This window comes from Equus asinus, chromosome 21 (assembly GCF_041296235.1).
Source record: "Equus asinus isolate D_3611 breed Donkey chromosome 21, EquAss-T2T_v2, whole genome shotgun sequence".
NCBI lineage: Eukaryota > Metazoa > Chordata > Mammalia > Perissodactyla > Equidae > Equus > Equus asinus.
In genome coordinates this window covers 22,572,588-22,595,984 of record NC_091810.1, presented here as the reverse complement: position 1 = coordinate 22,595,984, position 23,397 = coordinate 22,572,588, and the positions used below count along the sequence as shown (strand labels likewise).

At 44.4% G+C, this 23,397-nt stretch overlaps 1 protein-coding gene across 2 annotated transcripts in view; it reads left to right on the top strand.

The window, feature by feature from the left end:
* The window catches only part of EDEM1 (ER degradation enhancing alpha-mannosidase like protein 1), a 29,190-nt gene extending 7,684 nt beyond the window's left edge, over positions 1 to 21,506 (top strand). The window contains exons 3-12 of one of the 2 annotated variants that reach the window (XM_044755124.2): positions 1,858 to 1,961; positions 3,893 to 4,064; positions 5,061 to 5,244; positions 7,510 to 7,684; positions 9,283 to 9,403; positions 9,903 to 10,073; positions 11,905 to 11,978; positions 12,845 to 12,941; positions 15,027 to 15,230; positions 17,514 to 21,506. In XM_044755124.2, the coding sequence (XP_044611059.2) occupies positions 1,858 to 1,961; positions 3,893 to 4,064; positions 5,061 to 5,244; positions 7,510 to 7,684; positions 9,283 to 9,403; positions 9,903 to 10,073; positions 11,905 to 11,978; positions 12,845 to 12,941; positions 15,027 to 15,230; positions 17,514 to 17,603 (1,392 nt within the window). In that variant the 3' untranslated portion in view covers positions 17,604 to 21,506. The remainder of the gene's footprint in view (positions 1 to 1,857; positions 1,962 to 3,892; positions 4,065 to 5,060; positions 5,245 to 7,509; positions 7,685 to 9,282; positions 9,404 to 9,902; positions 10,074 to 11,904; positions 11,979 to 12,844; positions 12,942 to 15,026; positions 15,231 to 17,513) is intronic. The other variant, XR_011496380.1, reaches the window with a different exon arrangement.
* The last annotated feature ends 1,891 nt before the right edge of the window (positions 21,507 to 23,397 follow it).

Here is a 23,397-nt window from a genome sequence, read left to right as displayed (position 1 = left end):
CTGAGCTAACATCAGCTGCCAGTCCTCCTCTTTTTGCTGAGGAAGACTGGCCCTGAGCTAACATCCGTGCCCATCTTCCTTTACTTTGTATGTGGGACGCCTACCACAGCATGGCTTGCCAAGCAGTGCCATGTCCACACCCGGTATCAGAACCGGTGACCCCTGGGCCACAGAGAAGCGGAACGTGTGAACTTAACCGCTCCGGCACTGGGCCGGCCCCCCATTGTGTCTTTTTATCCCACTGTCATGCTTATTAAGTACAGAGATCTTATCTCTATATTTACTCTACTCTCGCCACACCTAATGGTGTCTGGTACATAATAGGAGTGCAAATATGTGTTCAAAAATGAATTTCTACTAATTCAGCATTTCCCAATGCATATTCCAAGGTTAGACCCTCCTGAAAGAAGAATTCTGTTCCCAAATGAACTTGAGAAAGTCTGCATGTCTGTCTCACTACTGGAGAGCCACATTGCACACCAGCATTTTAAAGGCACTGAGAAGTCCTACAGTAAAGAAACTTATTAAACTCTTCTGTCCAATGTGCTTTTCTTAAGCCTGAGCGCATTGTTTCGTAACCTGGTTACTCTGTTCTGTAGCTATCCGACTAAAATGGTAAATTACAATATGTAATTGAAAGTTGCTGGCTTCCTTCATCATCCTCTGCTTGGTCTGAGATCATATCAGCATCTACAGCTGCTAACAGATATTGTTGCTGGTAAACATCTATAAGGAAATAAACCCGTCTCTGTGGTTTTCATTGTAGGAGATCGAGCTTTTAACATGTCAGCACTTCAGGCTTAGTTCTCAGGTGCTACTTCTGTTGAGGTTGTCCTTTTCTTTTGCTAACAATTTAAACAGGCTCTAACAGATGTGCTGTGGAAACACGTGGAACATGGCAATCCCCTGAGCATTGGGTGCAACTTGCAGCATTATTGCATAATCTTTGAAAAAGAAAGAACTGAAAGCCAGAAGAAGCGTCAGCAAAATAACCAGGAGGAGGGAAAAAAAAAGATGGACTAGACCAATAAATATTAGGAAACAAGACACACTGGAGAGAAGTAGTGTCTGGGTGAAATTGTTTTTCCTTGTTTTTCTGTGTGTGTCCTTATGATGTCATTATAGTTGCAGGATTGTCATAAAATTTTGAACAGAACGAAAGTTTCAGTGCAGGTTAATCTATAAAATTTTATGCCCAATTTACACTTCGTATAGGAGAGAGCAGCTTGGTATGAAGTCATATCCACGTACCCAAAATAGGAGTTGTTATTCTAGATCACTTTTTAAAAAGCACACAGAGCTGATATTTGGATGTTTTGTTTTGAAGTCACTGGTTTATGCTATGCTCCAAAAGATAATATTACCATTTTTCAAAGTGTTTAGACATCTGGGTAACAAGCAACAAGTCAGTTTTCCAGATGTTTTGGTCTCCTGGGAGCCAAGCACCCAAGCCGTCGATTATTTGAGGAGCAGAGGGAAAGTCATAGTTTTGTTTCTTCAGTTTTGGGATTTAGTTTTACTCATTTTAGGAACCATAATGCCTCGCATGCTAAATAAGATCAGACTGAAGTCTGAGGGAGAGTGGGAAGATGAGGGGTGCTAATGATTTTATGAGGAATTATTTTCACAGTTGTGCCATTTGGAGGTATGATTCTGGAGTTGGAGGAAATAGGCTTGCCATCTGTCCTAGAATATATTCTAAGAGAGAACTGTGCTTTTCTACCTTTTGTGTTTCTACTCCCGCGGGTGGTGAAACCACACAGACTGACATTTAGATGAGGTGGCCCAGCTCCTGTGGTCACGGAGCCTCAGGTTCATTTCAAGCTGTTGTAATGGTTTGTGTTCCTCTTTTTAAAGATAATGGGAAATTCATCCGAGTTCCAGAAAGCAGTCAAGTTAGTGATCAACACAGTTTCATTTGACAAAGATTCCACCGTCCAAGTCTTTGAGGCCACAATAAGGTAAAATAGTGCATAAACTGGATTGAAGGCTTCTTTTGTGTGTGTAGGGAGAAAAACCCCTGTGGGGGTCTGCCAGCCACGAGATCCAGGGAGAGAGTCCCTGTGGATCTTGTGGGCGCAGCATCCATTTTTCATCTGTTTTTGGATTTATCACAACTGAAACGATTGACATTTCAAAGTAATTATGTTTTTGACTAAACAGAAAGACACACTTGAAGGTGAATGAAGGTGTAAGATAGGGGTTCCTTTAATGCAGTTTTTCACGGTTTTGCTTTTTGTCTGGTCTCTTTTCCTTCCTTCAGTGTGTCCTAGGAAAACCCCTATATATTTCTGAAGGAAATGAAACTTTCCCATCTTACTTACAACCCACAGAAAGACCGCTTCTTACCGTTTGGGTGTATTTCCTCCGTGTGTATGTGTGTGTGTGTGTGTGTGTGTGTATCCCTCCCCCTCCCCCCCCTTGCTCTCCCCACCCCCAGTGTATTGGGCTCATGTTTCATACCCAGTTTTGTAGCTTGATATACAGTAGTTCCCCCTTATCCACGGGGGAGAGGTTCCAAGATCCCCCGTGGATGCTTGAAGCTGTGGATAGTACTGAGCACTATATATATACTGTGTTTTTTCCTTTACATACATATCTGTGATAAAGTTTAGTTTATAAATTAGGCACAGTATGAGATTAACAACAATAACAAACAATAAAATAGAACAATATAACAACATGCTGTAATAAAAGTTACCATAGATCTTAGCGACCTCAGCATACAGTTTGTTTTCTTTCCTCGTTAGGGTGAGAATTTTCACCTTTTCACTTAAAGGAAGCACTTTAAGGCTTCTCTTTGGCATAGCCAAATTACCAGCAGCACTACTCTTGCGCTTTGGGGCCATTGTTAAGTAAAATAAGGGTTACCTGAACACAAGCACTGCATTACTGAGGCAGTCAATCTGATAACCTAGATGGCTGCTAAGTGACTAATGGGCAGGTAGCACGCACAGCATGGATCCGCTGGACAAAGGGATGATTCTTGTCCTGGGCAGTATGGAGTGGGATGGCACAAGATTTTATCACACTACTCAGAGTGGCGTGCAGTTTAAAACTTACGACTTGTATAGTTCTGGAATTTTCCATTTAATATCTTCAGACCATAGTTGACTGTGGGTAACTGATATCGCGGAAAGTGAAACTGTGAATAAGGGGGATGACAGTATTGTGACTGTTCTGCTATTTCATTTAAATTTTTTGAAAATTGTATTACTGTGTAACATTCCAGATGCAATATTCATAATTAAAGTTATGAAAACATTTGTTCTGAAACATGTCGAAATCCACTTCAGATCGTTGAAGTGGGACACGAATTCCTGGCTCGTCCGGGATGCAGATCTAAGCTGGTGCCTCCTACCTCTGAGTAGGTCATTTTTTCTTCATCTTCTCCTCTTCCTCACCTTTTCTCTTTGCTGGAAGTTAGAGAATTTCATCAGTTGCTTGGCAGCTAAAACTACAAAAGTCACTTAGTATTCTTTTGTCTTTCCCCTTTCTGTTTCTTATATGGCTAAGTTTTTCCTCAAGTGGGAGAAATCAAGAATAATTTGTTAATACTGAAAGGTAATATTTATTCTGAGAATAATTAGTCCACTCCCTTCCGATGAGATGATTGAAATTACCAAACATTAGTTATTCCTTTAAGTGGCGTTATTCTCAGTCGCCTCAGAGGAACGGCTCCCTTTCTTCCTTTCAGTAATGTGGTTGACGTAAGAATCGATCATTTATTATTGGGCTGGAAAGGACTTCAAGAAGCCAGGCAGTCCAGTCCCTCTGATTCCAGGCAGCTCTGAGTCCATAAGGAGTTCCAGACTGCCTCTGTCATTCTCCACTGGCGTGTGTTCGTTTACAACCAACATGATTACATTATTTTTGTTCTTCCTGTCATTAGGGTCCTGGGAAGCCTCCTTTCTGCCCACAGAATAATCACTGACTCCAAGCAGCCCTTTGGCGACATGACAATTAAGGATTATGATAATGAATTGTTGCACATGGCTCATGACCTGGCTGTGCGGCTCCTCCCTGCCTTTGAAAACACCAAGACAGGGATCCCCTATCCTCGGGTAGGTAGACTGGTTTGACAATCCGCCATCTTCCTGAGCTAAAACTCTTCATTGATGAATTTATTTGGGGGAAGGAATGGGGCTGATGTGGAAGAGGAAAGACGTGTCCTTGAGAGAATCTGGCTCTCAGTATGATGCAAATATCTTTAAATTAATTCAGCATTTACTGAGCACCTACTGTATGCCAGGCATATGGTGACATATGTGACTTAATCTCTCCCCTTATGGAAAGAGTTATGTTCCTGTGTCCAGTATTCTTAAGTCATTTTGCAGGTGGGATTTATATCCCATGCTGCAAAACAGCGAGGGGAATTCATTTCTGATGTGGGGCGTTTCCCAAAGACCCTCACATTTGTGTTATAGGAGCTCAGTGAATGTTCTTTTGAATGCTTCACATGGATCTTTCAAATAAAGCCTGCACAGACCAGTAAGTTAGCTGCTGATTTAAATGCAAGATCTGGAATAAGATTATGTCTTTGCGGCATCTGATTTGCTGAGCCCAGAACTCCTGGGAATTGAGTCAGCCTTTTAGGTAACCAGCAGAGAATTGCCAGACCACAGAGCCTCAGTGAGGAGACGCGCTGTCATGTTCTCGCCGTGTCTCCTTTGTCTCCCAGGCGAAGGTTTGTTTACATTCGCTGAGCGAGAGTGAGTTCATAGTAGCTCACTAAAATCTATAAGTGACTCCACGGCCTGCCATGGTAATGCCAAAGCCTGGTGTGTGTAACCATGAGGAGAACCTGCTGGAAAGAGGTGGATTAGTGAATAGCATTATAATGATTCCCCTAAGACTTGCTCTTATTAATAAAACAGGGCTCTGGTGTTCTTGTTGTCTTCTTTGTGTTGTTGAAACTTAACTCCCATCTTCATCTTGGATATAAAGTGGGGGCCAGTGAGCTGGGTTCATTAGTGGAGTATAGTAGCTGTGACCTTGCCTGCTAGCCCTGCGGTTTCCTTGACTTTTGCTACAAATCCTTTGTCTCTTCCTGTCCCCAGGTGAATCTAAAGACAGGTGTGCCTCCTGACAGCAATAATGAGACGTGCACGGCAGGAGCTGGTTCCCTCCTGGTGGAGTTTGGGATTCTGAGCCGACTGCTGGGGGATTCCACATTTGAGTGGGTGGCCCGGCGAGCAGTGAAAGCCCTTTGGAACCTCCGGAGCAATGATACAGGATTGTTAGGTGTGGGGGCGCCTTCTTGCGCCACTGGGCCTGCATACATTTGACCCTCTTTCCTTTCACCCTCTCTGGGGCTCTCCCTCCTCTCCCTTCTTTCTTTCTCGTACCATTGAATCTGAAAATTGACAACTCAGAAAGAATGGCCCTCGGTGTCTGTCATATCCAATTATTTATGTGACTTTTTGCATAGTGATGCTGTAATGTTCGAGGGAAGGAATGATGCTTTTGCTGTTTGAGGGCTCCCTTCTGATTTGAATCCCTTGGCATATTCCACTTGAAAATAATTATTAATGGAAATGCTATGAAAAGAACTGCTTCAGGGCTGGCCCCATGGCCAAATGGTTAAGTTCGTGCACTCCACTTTGGCGGCTGAGGGTTTTGCTGGTTTGGATCCTGGGCATGGATATGGCACCACTCATCAGGCCATGCTGAGGTGGTGTCCCACATAGCAGAGCCAGAAGGACCTACAACTAGAATATACAACTGTGTACTAGGGGGTTCTGGGGAGAAGAAGGAAAAAAACAGAAGAAGATTGGCAACAGATATTAGTTCAGGTGCCAATCCTAAAAAAAAAAACAAGAACTGCCTCTGAGGCAGATTATATTTCTTCAATATAAAGATCTAAATATAGGAATTTAGAGTTACTTGTAGAGTGGCTTTCTCCTTTTAAAAAGGCATGTGGTAATAGATTGAAAGCCCAGATTAAACCTATAATAGGTGGGGGTTTTTTCCCTTGAGAATATTTGGTCAAGATGTTATTAAAAAAAACTATTATGGAGTCAGCCTTGTTGGCCTACTGGTTAAAGTTTGGTGTGTTCTGCTTCAGCAGCCCGGGTTCAGTTCCTGGGCATGGAGCCACGCCACTTGTCTGTCGGTAGCCATGCTGTGGTGGAGGCTCACACAGAAGAGCTAGAGGGACTCACAACTAGTGTGTACAACTATGCACTGGGGCTTTGGGAGAAAAAAAAAAAAAGAAAAGAGGAAGATTGGCAACAGATTTAGCTCAGGGTGAATCTTTCTCAGCCAAAACAAAAAAAGAAATGCCTTCTTTAAAAAAAAATTATTGAAGATTTCAAACATATTAAGGTAGGAAGAAAGTATATGAGTAATGAACTCCTGTGCACTCACCATTCATCTTCAATAATTATCAATATGTTGGTAACTCAAGGTGTTTTTAAAAATGGGTTTTTACCTCGTGTAACTCTTTGTCTTATATTGAGAAATATTTTCTTTTTGTCATTGGGAAGTAGCTTGATTGGTTGTCCTAGAGCCATGGAGTGTCATTGCGAAAGGACTGCTTTTTAAAAGAAATTTTTGATTATTCCTTTAGGTCTTAAATTTATTTACAAATTTGTTGTATTTAACAACAATAGTAGAAAGAAAAAAATCACCCAAATTGTTTGCCCAACACCAAATGGTTGACTAGTGTCACCCCAAATTGTCAAGTTTTTAACATAGGCCCTTTCAGCCTGCCATGTGCAATTTTTATGTATTTTCAAGTTATGATACATAAATAAACATTTTTAGTTAGCCTTACTTTTGGCAAGTCATTCAAGTATTTTCGAGTTACCTTGTTTTCATAGTTATTGTCTTTAGAAGCTACATGATAGTCCATTAACTCTTCTGATGTTGAACATTTGGATATCCATTTGTATAATTTCTGTAGTTTTTTCCTCCCATTTTACAGATAATTCTCTATGAACAACATAATACTTTTCTTTTTAAAACCGTTTTTTTTTTAAGGATAAATTCCCAGAACAGCAGTATTGGATCAAAAGCTGAACACTCTTTTGGCTTTTGAAATGCATTGTCAATCTGGAAAAGCAAAATGACAAACCTGTTTTTCTTTTTCATTAAGTATTTTCACTCTCTCTTTTTTTTTTTTTTCCTGAGGAAGATTTGCCCTGAGCTAACGTCTATTGCCAATCTTTCTCTTTTTGTATGTGAGCCGCTCCCACAGCATGGCCACTGATGAGTAGTGTGGGTGTGCACCTGGGAACTGAACCCAGGCTACTGAAGCAGAGTGTGCCAAACTTAATCCCTAGGCCACTGGGGCTGACCCAAATGTTTTCTCCATTTTTGCATCAGTGGCTAAACACTGTATTCAGAAAGATCTCATGGCTGTCCATGCTACTGGTAGGACTGACACAAATTTGAGGGCCAAGCATTTATTCCTTCTCTTACCTCTCAGGGACAAAGGTGCTGGAGAGCAGTGGGGCTGAAATAGGAAGATAGTTGGGACCTAAAGAGCCTTGTTTGTTTTCACAGGCAATGTTGTGAACATTCAGACAGGCCATTGGGTTGGAAAGCAGAGTGGCTTGGGTGCCGGACTGGATTCCTTCTATGAATACCTCTTGAAATCTTACATTCTCTTTGGAGAAAAAGAAGACCTAGAAATGTTTAATGCTGCATATCAGAGTATTCAGAACTACTTAAGAAGAGGGTATGTCTCCTTAACATCTCTTCTATTGCCCTGTAAAGCAGACAGAATGCATTCTGAAAAGTTTATATTTTTCTCAACATAAATTCACAGGGTCTGTTGGTCTCTGCCCTCACCTTACTGCCTCCTAGTTGGTTGTCAGTCATTTGGGGATGAAGAGGCATGTTAGCTATCTACTGCTGCATAACAAATTGCCCCAAAACTTGGTGGCTTAAAACAACAAACATTATCTCACACAGTTTCGGAGGGTCAGGAGGCCAGGAGCAGCCGAGCTGATCCATGGGTTCTCACGAGGCTGTCATCAAGCTGTTGGTGGGGGCAGCAGCCATGACAAGGCTCAAATGGGACTGGAGGAAGTACTCCCAGGCTCACTCCTCTGGTGGTTGGCAGGCATCAGTTCCTTGCTGGAGGTCTCAGTTCCTTGCCACATGGGCCTTTTTGTAGGCAGCTGGCTTCCCCCAGAGTGAGTGATCGGAGACAGAGAGAAAGAGAGAGAGACTGCGGTGTAAGCCACGTGCTTTCATGACCTAATCTCAGAGTGACACACCATCACTTCTGCCTGACTCTATTGGTCACACAGACCTACCCTGATACAGTGTGGGAGGGGACTGCACACGGTGTGACTGCCAGGAGGCAGGGGTCATTGGGGACCACCTTGAAGACTGGCTACCACAAGGGGTGACATATCCCTGTGTTCAACTGTGGCTTTAACTGCAGATAGAACTGTAATGCAGGTCAATCACTGAGTTATTTTAGTTCTTTTATTTTCCAGAGAATTGTTAGGATTGGTCTTTATGCCTGATAAGAGAAAGAACAGTTACCACATTTTTTTCCCCTCTGTTTGTTTAAAACAGCATTATCTGCTGCTTCTCAGTTGTGCATTCAGGATGGCAGGAGAGTACCATTCGAAGCTACAGTGGCCTCTACCCTGATGTCACCCCTCTCTTCCCCAGGCCTTCCTTTGTATACTTTTGTCTATTAAATGGCCAATGCAAGTGATAGCTAATGAGCTTCCTGTGTGATAGGAGTTTCTGGGATCCATTGCCACAATAGGCTTTGTAGGAACCACTTGTGCAAGTGCTGTTTTAGTGAGAGGCTGTTCGGCCAAAGTTCAGTCATTTAAAAGTCATTAGCTTTTTAAAGCCCCAAGCTGAATTGAGTAGTAATTCCTGAGCATCTTGCTCTGATGCATTCCTCCAGGCCCTTGGTATAGGTCTTTATTAGAGAAGAGACTCTTTTTTGTGCAGAAATAACCAGGTGTCCCCACTCAGGTCAAAACCAACAGAGACCCGTGCCGTACACCAAATTGTATTACGTGGCAGCGTTTTTAAACTTGAATATCAAAGTGCTTTCTGCACAGCACCCTGAAATCCTGATATGTTACAATGGCTGAGTTTAGAGCTTTCGTTCTCAGGTAAATGTTATCTGGTGCTAGAGTCTAGTGTGGGCAGGTCGAGGCAGTCTGTCTCCCAAGGCTTAAAGGACGAGGTAGGAGGAAAAGTGCCTTTCCGTTAAAGCACAGGGGCTGCGGGAGGAATGGAGGAGCACGAGCCCTGCCAGTGATCGTTCCTTCACCTGCGCCCCTCTGCTTGGCTCCTCAGCCGGGAAGCCTGTAACGAAGGGGAAGGAGACCCTCCGCTCTATGTCAACGTGAACATGTTCAGTGGGCAGCTGATGAACACTTGGATTGACTCTCTGCAGGCCTTCTTCCCTGGACTGCAGGTAGTTTGCCATCATACTCGCTAAAGAAAAGCTGTCATTGGAAAGGGCTTTTTTCCTCTCTTCCTTTTTCTGATACCAAAATGTTCTCTGGCTCCTTTGGGTTTGGGAGGTTAATAGCACAGTATGTCTTGATTACTCTATTTGTGAAATTAGTCCCCAGAATATTGAACAGAGCCGTTAAATAAGTGTGAAACCAAGCTTGAACAGTGTAACGCGTGTGGGTTTTGGATGGCCCGTCTCTCAGCTGTCTGTTCTTTGTTCAGGAGTACAGTTAACCTCTCGTCCAGTGCAGTTGACATCAGTTTGGCATTGATGGCCAGACAGGGAGAGCATCTGTTTGCCTGGGTTGCTACTTTTGGCATAGTTTTGTCTCCAACCGTGCTTTAGGTCAGATGAGAACCAGGGTTACAGGGAGAGCCCAGGGTGCCCTCTTTGTGTCATGTCTTACCGTTCTGGGAAAAGTGTCTTAGCTTGGTGCCCTGTGTCTTCTTCTCCTTAGGTTCTGATAGGAGATGTGGAAGATGCCATCTGCCTCCATGCCTTTTACTATGCCATCTGGAAGCGATACGGGGCCCTCCCTGAGCGGTATAACTGGCAGCTACAGGCCCCTGACGTGCTCTTCTACCCGCTGAGACCAGAGTTAGTGGAATCGACGTATCTCCTCTACCAGGTACTAGAGCTTGTTAAACAGTAGTTTGTATTTAAACACTGGGAGGACATGTAGCAGTTGCTTCGTAGTGAACATTTGATGATTGATGTACAATTGTCTTGTTTCATGGTGACTCTGGTCGAGTTACCATGTATCAATAGTTTTGGTAGTGTTTAGTGTCACTCATGGTTCCACAGGACAGAGAAGTTGTCTGTGGTCTCAGGCGTTTTTTAACCTAAAATTCTGCAATGCTGAATCGTGTCCTTACTGTGGGGCTTATTTCTCACCTTCTTAAAGAATCAGGAGGAAGATTTGATACTCAGTGTTTTCCAAATTTATTTGACCAAAGAACTCTTTTCTTGAGATGCGATTCTGTACTCGTGTACTGTGGAACCGTGGACTATGTAATAATTATTCAGACAAAAACATTCTTTTTCTTGGTTGTAAAGGAAATCATCTGGGATTCATCTGAATGCCTATTTTTGTTTAATTCTAAAAAAAATATAATGTTCATCTTTCTTGAAATTACTTTAGTGCCAGAGGGAATGTCACGTTGTGAAAAGTCTTCTTCCCTGTAGTTTAAGGCAGATATTTATACTTCTGTGCCTGTCATACATATATACACACTCCTCCTCCATTTACAAAGACAGCAGCATGAGCTGTTCATTTTCTAAGAAGCTGGCCTTCAGCGCAGTCCAGTAAACCTGTAACAAACACCTGCTGTGGGCCAGCCCTGGCAAGGAGGTCCTTATTTTTATGAGCTCTGGTAGTAGGTTTAGTACTGTGCTTTAGTTTTCTTCAATAATTTGTTAATACTGAGTCCTTGCTACTTGCTTCTAGCTGAAAAAGGGAGAAATCCTGTGAAACTGATAATAGTCCTCATGCCTAAAGACAGACTTCATGAGTTTTAGATGACCTCTCAGAAGAGGGAAGGTAGCCTCCGGTTTTTCCTCTCAGAACTCATCTGAGGATGACATGCCTGGTGCTGTCCGAGTTCTCCTCTTACGCTCAGCTCTGTTGCCTTTGGGTTTATACCTCTTAATTTCTCTCATTGCTTCTTATTTTCAGCTTCTCCCTCACAGTGACTATTTTCTCAGAGTCCAGAGAAATCTTCAGCTTTACAGCTTTGCCTTCTGAAGCCACTCCCTGTACTCTCTCCATCCAGACACAGCTGACCTTGTAGTAGTTTACTTTTGCTGCTGCAGGTTGGCACTTGGCATGAATTAAAGATGATCCCCAACTTTAAACTATTTGTGGGGTAGAAGTCTCATCTTCCCAGAGAATTTTTTCCTGTAACGAAACCATCTAAGAGCATGTAACGGAAGAGTAAGCAACCCAAGGACTGAGTTCGCAGGGAGATTAGGAAGGAAAGTGTAGAGACCTCCTTTAGGTACTTTGGAAAGTCTTCCTCTTCCTCTTAGCCTTTCCTCACAATGCTGGAAGTGGAATAATGGGGCAAGCTCCTGTTTCCCTGTGCCTGCATCTTAAGTTTCTAGAAATTTCTGAGGCAAGATAGAAACTGGATTTGTTCTCAGAGATGGTACTGTCAGTGAGGCGTGGTTTCATATCTGATCATGATGGATCAGGAGAGCCAAAGCAGAGTCTTGTTCTACCCTGGGAGCAGATGTCTCAACCCTGGTTAAAGTTAAAGAGATCATAGGTATGCTTTGATGTGAACTGACACAATATCTTAGACCTTTAACGTTTGTGACCCTTCAAGACAAAGTGAGCTGGGCCTGCGTCTTCGTTTGCCAGTGACTCATCTCAGGAAATTCCTGCGGTCGCCGTGATGTTTGTTGATGGCTTGCCTTGCAGGCCCTTGCTGGATCACATTCTCTCGTGTTCTCTCTAGGCAACCAAGAATCCCTTCTACCTCCATGTAGGAATGGATATTCTGCAGAGTCTGGAAAAGTACACAAAAGTCAAGTTAGTTTTCCAAGTTCTTCCTTTTTCTGTTGGCCACTTTTGAGTTACTCTGAGTTGTTCTGGGGAAATATTCTTCTGTTTTGGATTTTAATTTATAGAACAGGTCATTAACGTTAATTCTGCAGGGAGATTGCTTACTTTTTCTGTGGTAGAACTTATCCGTTATAGTGTGAATTACTTTTTAAAAATTTTTTTTTACCTTTTTTATGTAAGGTTCCATGTGTGTTCTTTTTAAGTAACTTATTTACCCTCGTTTTACAAATAATACTTATGCTAAAAAGTTTGAGTACAGAAAATATAGAGGTAGAATATTGTCACTGTAATCTCCACATGCAGAGATAACCACAGTCAGCATTTAAGTTTATATACTTAGAACCTCTTTTATATATTTATATATATAATGTGTGTATATATGTATATATAAAAAAACCCCATATTTCAATTTTGTGACTTGCTTTTTTCACCTAGCAGTATATCATAAGTTTTTTCTTACAAAGTACTGTTGTAGACTATCCAAATGATAAAGTCAGTTCTGCAAATATTGGGACAGAAATTTTAAATCAGTCCTTTTAAATTTGTTGTCAGTCATTTTCTTGGTGTCATGTTATGCTTTTGGCAAACACCTTGCACCTCCCGCCCCTCCCCTGTACAACTAACCTGATGATTTAGCAACCAAACCACTTTTTACATGAATTTGCAGACAATCTAGGCTAAAAAAGGATGGCCCTTAAAGCTAACATCCTTTGTTTTTCATATGGTATTTGCTATTTGGTTGATTATTCTGTTAACAGACGACTTGTGTTTCTTACATAAATCAGCAGGTGGGAAGGAGCAGAGGTGGGACTAACGGGAAGATTGTTTTGTAGGTGTGGGTACGCCACGCTGCATCACGTCATAGACAAGTCCAAAGAGGACCGGATGGAGAGCTTCTTCCTCAGCGAGACCTGTAAATACTTGTATCTGGTATGTGTGTTGTAAGATTAACCCAAGAAATGTTTGCTACCGTGTGGAGCAGGGGCTCACTCACTCTTCCATCTGACATGTCTCTGCGGGGCACTGCCCCGTGCTGGCCATTGTGCTGGCCCAGAACACAGCGCTCTCAGGACCAAAGGATGTGGCTGCCTTCCTCCGTGGTTTCTAACCTCATTGCGGAGGAGGCATTGTCAAGTAAACAAGCAACGAATGTAAGGTTACAAATTGTGCCAAGTGTGGTGATGTTAATGGAGGGCTCACATCAGCGTGCTGGTTGGGGAGGGCTCCCCTGAGGGCGAGAGCTGTGTCTATAGCTCTTCCTTCTTTTGGTGTGTGTGATCTTGGCTGAGACCCGCCGGCTCTCTGGGCATAGACACATTTTCCTGTGTATGGAGAGAGAGACAGAATTTCTGGACCTGGAAGGAACCTTAGGGATCATCTCACTGATGTTGATTCTTCCCTCCTGGAAACTGCAGTCTACACTGAGAGGTCAAGTGAATTGCCTGGGTTCTCGGGGTGACTACATGGCAGAGCTGAGACCTGAAACCCAGTCTTGACTCCTCCAGCGCTCTTTCTACTTTACCACTCTGCCACGTGCATGCATGGTGTCTGTGCACTTGTGCATGTAGCCACTCTCCTCCCCTCTCTGCCACTGTACTCAGTATGAATATATACAAAGAACGCTTCCTCAAGGCACAGAGGGTCTGGACAGCGTGGAGACCGAGAACTTGGGCTGAAATTCAAAGATATTGATCAATAGTGATGGTTGTATTATCTAGTTCAGTGGTTCCCAAGCCTGGGGGGCCAGCTGGATTGGAGTCACCCTGGGGCCCTTGTTAAAATTACAGCCCTGTTAAATCAGAATCTTTAGAAGTGGGCTCAGGAATCTGTAATTTTGCTAAGTGGCTCATGATTTTGTACAGAGCCAGGTTTTGAAAGTACTGGTCTAATCCTTTAAGACAACACTTTCGCATCTGGCACCACTTTTCACAGAAGGCTGCAGAGGAGACATGCCCCCCAGCAGGCTGCATAGTCTAGGCAGTGGGGAGATGGCTGTCCTGCTGTCAAGTCCCCGTGGTGTGCCGACGTCCTCGCTCACAGTGCGGCGCAGCGGGGTCAGGTTGGCTGAAGCAGGCTGATCAGAGGCTGGCCTGCATCCCGTCAGGCAGCCGTTGGTATCTGGGATGCTCACAGGGCGAGTTCTGGAGTGAATGGAGAGGAGCCTCTAGGGTGTTCTAGGGGAGGAACTCCGGGTGTGGAAGGAGAAAACCTGGCGCCTACCCCCTTCTTCTGTTAGCTGTGTAAACACAGATGGGCCGCACTGAGTCTTGTTTTTCCTCGTCTATAAAACACTTGAGGTGACTGTGAGGTTTCTTCCATCTCTGAGGTTTCTGTTTCTAAGTATTCACTCATTTACTGAAGGCATGTACTGAACACCTGCCTTCTCACCCCACCAACCTGTCCCATATTAGTTAGGTGCTCATTCTGGATGCTCTTGATGCTCCCTTTTTCGTCGCCACTAAGCTCACTCTTGAAGGAAACGACTGCCCTGTGTGCTGTGTCCTCAGAGCCCAGCCCGTGTTCTCACACAGAAATGAACCAGATGGTGGCGATGTGTCAGACTCTGTGCTAGGCCCTGGGGATTCGGTGAAGGGTGAAAGATGCCCCTCCTTCCCTCCAGCATTTGGCATTTAGGGCCTAGTTGTGTGTGAGGTTGGGGGTAGGTCTAGCATTCCGGCATGAGAGCTCTCAGGGGAGCATGGAGGGTTAGCCAGAGGGCTTGTATGGACAGTGGTGCTTGGGTCTCAGCCCCCAGCCTGTGAATCTGTAGGTCTGGGTGGGGTGTGGTGGGGTGGGGCGGGGTAAGTCCAGGCATCTGAATTTAAATAAATTGGTGATTCTGCCCAGTAGCCAGGGTTGGAAACCTCCGTTGTTAACTGATGCCTTTTCACCCATTGAAAAGCCTGAGGGCCAAGCAAAATCCTGCTCCCTGAGTGACCTGGGACACAACACCCTGTGAGGTATTCTAAACTTGCTGCAATTACCAGCTGTGGCTTTTTTTCTTTTTCTCATTAGCTCTTTGATGAGGAGAATCCAGTACACAAATCTGGAACCAGATACATGTTTACAACTGAGGGACACATTGTATCTGTGGACAAGCACCTTCGGGAATCACCCTGGAAGGAATTCTTTTCTGAAGAGGCAGGGCAGGACCAAGAGGGAAAGTCTGTGCACAGGCCTAAAGCTCATGAGTTAAAAGTCATCAACTCCAGCTCCAATGTAAGTTGCTTTTTCCAGGGGTGATTTGCATGTGGAGGAAGAGAAAATACCACTAATTACTTTGTCACCCAGAGTTCCTGACAGAAAATTGATGACACACTTAGATTGGGTTATTTGAGAGGAGTTTCTCAGAGAGGCTCTTTACGTCGGTGTCGTCAGGGTCTAGGGAACCCATAGGAGCAGTGGCACCGTTATCACTCCTGGCTGCAGGGGCCATTGGAGAGAGGGGTTGTGGAACCTGGACAGAGAGGCATGTGGGAGGGGGTGGCCTCCTGGCAGAAGCCGCTGCTCTGAGCGTTCAGTCATCTTGCAGAAAGGGAGCCAGCAGAGTGGACACTTGAGCCTCCTTCTCTCTTCTGATCTGCTGGAGCTTCTCAGTGGCCGTCCCCACCAGAAGCCAGAGGGCAGCGGAACCTGTTGATATAATCCAGATATGATGCCAGAGCAGGGTGGAGACGGGTGGAGAGTGGACCCAGAGGGCAAATGGAAGAGATCCAGCAAAATCACCCACCAGCAGGAGAGGGAAAAAAGCAGTTATCAGTCACTGTGTTTTTATTGAAGATGCTCTGGAAGTGTAGGAAGTGCCCAGTTGTATTTAAAGCAGGGCTTCACCGAGCATGCCTAGATCACCCTGATAAGCAGTGGAAAGATTTGGAAACACAATTCTTGAGCCTCTAATAGCAGACCCAGCTAGTGTATTGACTTGAATCTAATGGAATGGTTGGGAAGTGAGGATGGGGAAATCGACTTGAAATATCAAACCTCATTATCCCACAATGCACTGGATACCATCTCTCTTCTCGGAAAAAGCCTCAATTGTTAAGAGTTCTACCATTTACCCCCAACCCGCCTTGGTTAGAGGACACCCTTGCATCCTAGACTGTACTTTAGGACTTTCCCTGTAGTGTCTCGTTGAAGGTCTTTAGTCTGTGAACTACATTGACAGGCCAGAGCAGAGGTAAGTTCCCAAAATTTCCATTAGGCCATGGAGTGTGGATTAAGTGAACAAAGCATAATTGAGAAGAAAAGGGAAGGAGAGTTAGGGGGAGAAATAATAGTAATAGCCAACATTTATTTATAACGCTTACCATATGCCAGGCACTCTTCTAAATACTCACGTACATTAACTCATTTACTTCTCACAACAGCTCATGAAGGGTAGGTACTTTCAATATCCCCATTTTATAGATGACAAAAGGGAGGCACAGAGAGGTTCAGGTCACATGGCAGAGCCATGTGGTGGAGCCAGGATTTGGACTGAAGGAGACACTCATCTAATAGACCTGATCCCGTTGTGCCAGGCATTGGGGATGCGGGCCAATCAGAGGGGTCCTGATTCTGGATAGGCTCATGGCCTAGTGGGGAGACTGGGAGACTGGCTCCCCCCCGGATATGCGTCAGTAGGGGACTGCGTGAAATGCTGTTGAAACACACAGGAGGGAGGAAATAATCTGCCAGGGAAAATTTGAGGGCTTCACTGAGGAGGTTGCTTCTCAGTAGATCCTGGAAGGATGAGAAGCTTCCCCAGAAGGGATGTTCAGGCGGAAGAAACAGCACCTGCAAAAGCACTGTGGTGAGGGGAGTGCTTGGGACCAAGTGAAGGACCTGGCGAGGATGAGGAGCTGGGTGTAGTGAGTTCAAGTTCAGAGCAGTGGGGAGATGATTCTTTGGGGAAGAGCATCTAATGAATGTATGTGGAAACTGTGTCCGGATAACATATTTGGTTCTCAAACTCGCATCACCTTTGAGGGGGAAAACAGCCTTTAATTAACAACAACAAAAGATAGCATTCTTAAGCATTTAGGTTTTAGCTGTGGATGAGAAGGACCATAAACTCAGAAAAAAATGTCGTATTTTCAAAAAGCTAAAGCATTTCCCGAAATTTGGAGTGACCCAAGGGATGCAGCTGTTAGTCCCGGCCACTCTGCGCTTGGGTGGGTGTCTTTCAGCCCCTTTGAGTCTCCATTTCTTCCCCTGTGAATTAAGGATATTAAGTTACATCAGTGGTCCTCAACTAGGGGTGCTTTTGCTCGCCTCAAGGGACACTGGGCAATGTCTGGAGACAATCTTGCATGTCACAACTGGGGGGTATGGGTTGGGGGGCATCTAGTGGGAGCGCCAGGGATGCTGATAACCATCCGACACTGCACAGACAGCCCCAAAATGTCAACCGTGCCCAGGGTGAGGAACCCTGGATGAGATCATCCAACCACATTTCCTGAGGAGATGACACTCGGATTTTTAATTCCGGGTTCACGTTTTCCCTCATTGTTTTCTTTCTAGTGCAATCGGGTTCCTGACGAGAGGAGGTACTCCCTGCCCTTGAAGAGCATCTACATGCGGCAGATTGACCAGATGGTGGGCTTGATCTGACCGGCTCTCCTCTGTGTGGCCTCCTCTGAAACCGGACCCGAACAGCTGAGCCCAGGCCGAGATCCAGTCTAACGTGGAAGAAGTTGGGAGTCTGGCCGTCCACGGTGGTGTAGGAATTTTTGTCTAGCTCCTCACCCACATCTAGTAGTCAAATCTTGCATATTTTAGTATTTCTGTTCTGTTCAATAAAATGCCCTGTTTTTCTTAAGGATCTAATTTGAAGTGAGAAGCTCCATAGAAGTTGGCTTCTATGACATGCCCATGTTATTAAGCCCAGTGGATGGGGCAGCCTTGGATTGATCTTCATTGCTTCGTACCCTGGAATCCAACTGGTCTCTTCCCGTGGCTGGCACTCGCCGTGACTGTAGTATTGCTCCCCCTCTGTTAGAGGATTGGGGGTGGAATTCTGTGCAAACGGGCCTGAGGGTCACTTGGGATCCCTGTTGATTGCATTTTGTCATCCTTTCTCTCTCTTATCGGATAATTGGGCTCTCTCCTGGATATCCACCCGTGATTTTGAATCACATGGGGAAAAAATCATCCAGTTATTTATTTGCACCCCCAATAATCTTCATAGGGTTGTGGACTATTTGCTTATGAATGATGGCTTTATCCGAATTCTAACAGGCAGTCTCTTACTTTGTCACATCAGGATTTAAGAGGTTAACTGGCAGACTTTTTGGATGATGTTTTACATTTATCTGGAACTCGCCTGAGGAACTTCCATAGTTCTAGAACCAGGTGCATTTTAGGGAGAGAAAAATACCTAAGATTTCCTGAGCTTCCATGTGTCTCATATTTACTAACCAAGGATTCTCAATTCTGACCATGTTTGGGTTAGAATTTTGTTTTGTTTTTGTTTCCTGTGACTAGTGCCAATTAGCTAAGTCAGGGAGAAAGAAATGATCAGAGGAGTTTCTGGCATCCTCGAGCCATTTCTCTGTGTAATACAGGCTTCAGATGAGTGCCTTATGTGATTTTGGTTTGGGCCACTGTGTGTGCCAGCTGCTGCTGTGGTCTTAGCAGGCTGGCTCTATGTTGCCACATGGTGGGACCACAGTGAAAGAGGGATAGGATGGGTATTAGTTAGGAAGATGCTGGAAATATCTTGGTCAGTCCTTGCCTTTCAACCTGATAATTTTAAGCAAGCATGTATAAGGAGGAAGTTGAGTTAAAACACCTTCTTTGTTTTTTGTTACTGTTTTCTTATCCAGAACACAAGGATCCCTCTTTGAACTTGAGCTCAGTGCTCATACAGAGCAGAGGTGGATTTGAGCCCTACCCTGGCTTCCATGTAACCTCAGAGGCTGAAATGAATCCCAATAGAAAGGGCAGAAAGTCTCTAAAAAGCCACCAGCCTCACCTGTCATGTTGCTCACCTGTCACTGCTTGCACACTTCACATGATTTCATTTTAGTCTTTTTAAAACTAGAAGTGCTGTCTATGCCATTGCATCATCCATCAAAAGGGAGAAATTTTATTCCTTTTGAAAAGTTAGGTGTAACTGTTTTATAAAATAGATATATAATTCAGTTCTTTGAGATTTTTGAAAAAGGGATTTTCAGTAATAAATGTGTCACTTCTATCTTTTAAACATTTACTATGCAAATTATTTTAAAGTAAAGAAGTCAAATGCTTCTATTTTACTTTTTTTATTCATTTCAGAAGCGGTCTGTTTATCAACATTATCTCATTTACTGAATAGAGAATTTTCTTGGGGAATACGATATATTTTAAATGTTTTCATGGACTCAGTAAAACCAAAATGTCCCATGTTAAATACACAAAAACACACTGACGCACACGAGCGTCCCTGGACCATTTCTCCAGGCAAATCGAGGTGGGACTGTAAATGACCCAGCTGGGAGACTGGGGCACATCAGAGAAGAAAGTGGGTCCTTTGTGCTTCTGTTTTCTCTCTTGGCACCCTCCTGGTTTCCCTCGCCAGTTTCTGTGACAACACTGATGTGTAGCACACCAACCTCACCCTCTCATCGGGGCCCTTAACCTGCCGCGTGCTCGGGCATTTCTCCCTCCTCCTGCTCTGGAAGGGATCTGTGCCTGGCAGTGCCCTGGCACCTTAGACGCACCTCAGGGGCTACCAGCTGACGTGAGACATGTTTTGTATGAAGTCTCAGACCCTCTTGACTTCCAGGCACTGGACTGGTGCCATTTGGGGAGTCTCAGGGCGAGCGAGTTACTGCACACTAGAGCTGGTTGTTGAGCTTCCAGACTACCCACTCTAAGGGTTGATGCTCCCTAGTCAGTCATTTGTGGGACTCGGTACCAGAGTGCTGTCTAGTGGCAGTCATAAAAAGAAGGTTCTCTGAGCCAAGTTCAAAGCTTGCTTGTTTTCTTTTTGAAAGTCAGAATGTCAACAACTGTGATCCATCCTTCAGGGCTTTTGCTATTCCTTCCAGTCTGTGTCGTGAGATATCAGGAAGGGCAGGGCTGAAGAGGGGATGTCAGAGAAATCCCCTTGATCAGTGCTTTGCCCCTGAACAGGTGTCATCCTTGGAACAGCCGTGAGCCTGGACATCCTCGCATTCCCGTGTGTAGCTAGTGTCTAGAGTCTGCTTTGGTCGATAGGATGAAAATGGTTTTGCAAAACTGTTGTAGGAAGCTGCCTTACAGTTAGTCTTGGTGGGGTCTGAATCTCCCACCAACAACGTTCTAAATCCTTGCAGGCAGGCTTCGCCACTTTAGATGACGTGACTGAGGAACTCTTCCATTTCGTTGAAGAGTAGGTGACAAAGGAAGTGTTTGCTAGCTCTCCGATTGTGCTGACCTTTGTGAAAAACCCTCTTCTGTTTCCAAATCTTTCCTTCAGTTTGTTCCAGCTGTTCTGCCAGAACTTGCTCTGTGCAACTGAATCCCAGGTTCGGAGGCTGTCCTGGATCGTGGGATGTGCGCATGTCACGAAATCGTTTTCTCTGTATTTATGCACCAGGGTGGCGTCTGTGCAGTTGCAGGTTAGAGGACATCTGTAGTTACCTGGCTGGATGCGTGCAGTCATGCCATCTGAGGGCCTGAACTTGGTCCCGTTCTGCATCCCCCTGTCTCCCTCACCAAAGAAGAATACCCCTCTTAGCCATGTTCTGAGCTGTGTTCTGAGCTCCGTGTACTGAATGATTGCGAACTGTGATTGATCCTTTGCTTTGGATTTTGTAGACCCAACATCAGACGTTCCTTTCTTCCTTCTGGAGGGCTCCCGAGGTCTTTCTCTCTTGCCGTTTCCACATTTAGTGCTGGCTAACAGGGCTGAGTGATGGCCTGAGCCAGAGTGACTGTGCAGGGACTTTAGAAAAACCCTTAATCTTTCCTTTGCTATTCCCAGACGTGCAGCTCCTCCGGTGCCTCTTCCCTGCAGGGCGGGGACCCTCGTGAAGGTGAGAAGGGGGCAGGCTGGCTGCGTGTCCCAGGTCTGCAGGGCTCAGGGTTCTGCTCCCGCTTGAATTTGGAGGTGAATCTGGTGACAAGGTTACGTCCCTGTGGACCGTCCTGACTCCTTACCCCCCCCCTCTTTCTGAGAGGCAGAGAAATAATATTTTTTAAAGGTATTTTGTTTTAGTTTTAAATAGCAAAACACAAGCTACATTTTTATTTATTATGCACAGGAAAGGTAAATCTGTTTTTACAAAAAATCTGGAGTTGGAAACTCTGGGAAAACCTATTGAAATATATGAATGCTTCTCTCTCTGTAATGTGCAATATGCTTTGCAACTATAGATGATATTTTACGTTTAATCTGTAAATAAGAAATGTATTTAAATTAAAAGGGAGCTTTTTGTAAAAGGACCAAATGTTCTTTTATAAATGTACTGAGGAATATCTTGCTTTTTGAAATTTATTAGGATTTTTATGAGTAATTTTTATTAAAAGATTCTTTTTTTTGAGTTGTCATTTTGTTTCTCCTTTTTATACTCACATATACACTTTACATGCAGGGCAAACAAAGGGAAAAACATCTTTAAAGGAAAGTATAAAACTAGATGAATAAAAACTATTTTTTTACAGCTAAGCCCTAAGTAATACCGCTTCATGTCTGTCTGTCGCACCTTCATTTAACTGTCCTTCATATATGGGTGGGAGCCACTTTTAATGGTCTTTGTCCCATCCCTGTCCTTCTCTCTGTATCAGCCTCCCTTCTCCCAGGCACTGACTCATTCTCTATTCTTGTTGCCATTTATCAGAGTCTGTCAGGGTTCTAGAACCAGTTCTCTTATGTTATCTTAAGCAAGGCAATTCATTTCTCCTACCTTCTTACCAGCTAAGATGAGGGTAATGGCATCATGGGGTCGATGTGGGGTGCGCTGGTTCAGGGGAAGCGTGAGCCAGGAGGGTTTCAGAGGGATGTCCTCATTCCTGCTGCTACCTGACTTGTGATGGGATCTTGAAGGAGATTGCTGATTCTGGCCCTGTGACATCTTGCTGTCCCAGCTTTATGCCATAGGCAATTCTGATGGGCTTTTATAAAAGTTATGAATTGCAACAGGGCTAAGGAGAAAGTCCTGAGATTGGAAGCACTTTGCTGATATTAAACCATGTGCATTGTAAGGCCTGGTGGTTGGGTTTATGAAGTCCTGTGGGTTTGTAATCCTCTTGACAAATCCAGACAGGCCCAGTATGCCAGAGGGACAGCTGAAGAGCCATAGAGCTCACCTCTTCCTCTCCAAGATGCCAAGCCCTGATATTGGGAGCAGCGGTACCCTCGGTCGGCCGTGGATCTAGTGGACTGGAGCATCCTGTGTTGGTATGGCAGTAGAGCATTGGAGTTGAGGGTGGGGACTCTGGACCCACACTGTGTGGGGTACAGTCCTAGCTCTACCACCGATGAGCTCTGTGCCAAGTTAGACAAGTTACACAACCTCTCTGGGCCTCAGTTTTCCCATCTATTATATGGGATGATAATAATAGTCCATGTGCGTAGGGTGGATATGTAAACTGCCTAAAACACAGCACCTGGTACATAGCAGGCTCTGTGTACATTTCCTATGATCATGGCCAAGTTGGATTTGATACCCAGGGTGAGCCCTAGGGTCTTTAAACAGGGACCCTGAGGAGGGATGAGACCTTGGACTGGCATGGAGCGACCTGTGTCGGAGTCTTTCCCCACAACTCAGAATATTCTCTGTGCCTGTCGGGGGCGTGAAGTAAGGCTGCTTTGGGGGTCTGCACTGCCTCCAGACAATAGAAATGCTCTCTCTCAAGAGCTGAGTCTTCCTGAAATATCCGCCTTTCCAAGGCAGGTATTTCTTGCATCATGGGGCACTTTGAGGAAGCTCTGCTCTGGGGGGAGCGGGCCTGGGGGGCCATCTTCACTGGTGGGCTAATTAAATTCTTGGAGAAAACTGCCTGATTCTTTGAAAAGCTTGATACCTGCTTAGCGAAGACTCCAAAAGGGAGCAAAAAGCCGGGTTCCATTGTTAGAAAACCCACGTGAGCCACCCTAAACAGATATTTTTGGTAAATATGGACATTTAAAAATAACACTAAGTTACTCTTTTAAATGTATCTGTTGAAGTCTAAAAACCACTGCAATTTGTTACCTACCATCATCTATTAAAACATAGATTCCCACAAGTTCTTCTTTATTCCTCTCCCACCACAGAATTTCATGCTGATTTCATATATTTCAATCCTTTGAAGTCTTTTTGTCTACCAAACTGTGTGACAAAAATACATATAGTTTGACAAATATAAGGTTTAACAAATTTTCTGTGATTGTAAGCCTCTTAGTCTTAAAAAACTTCCTCAGGGTTGAGCTAACATTACAATTAGTACGTAAGCAGCT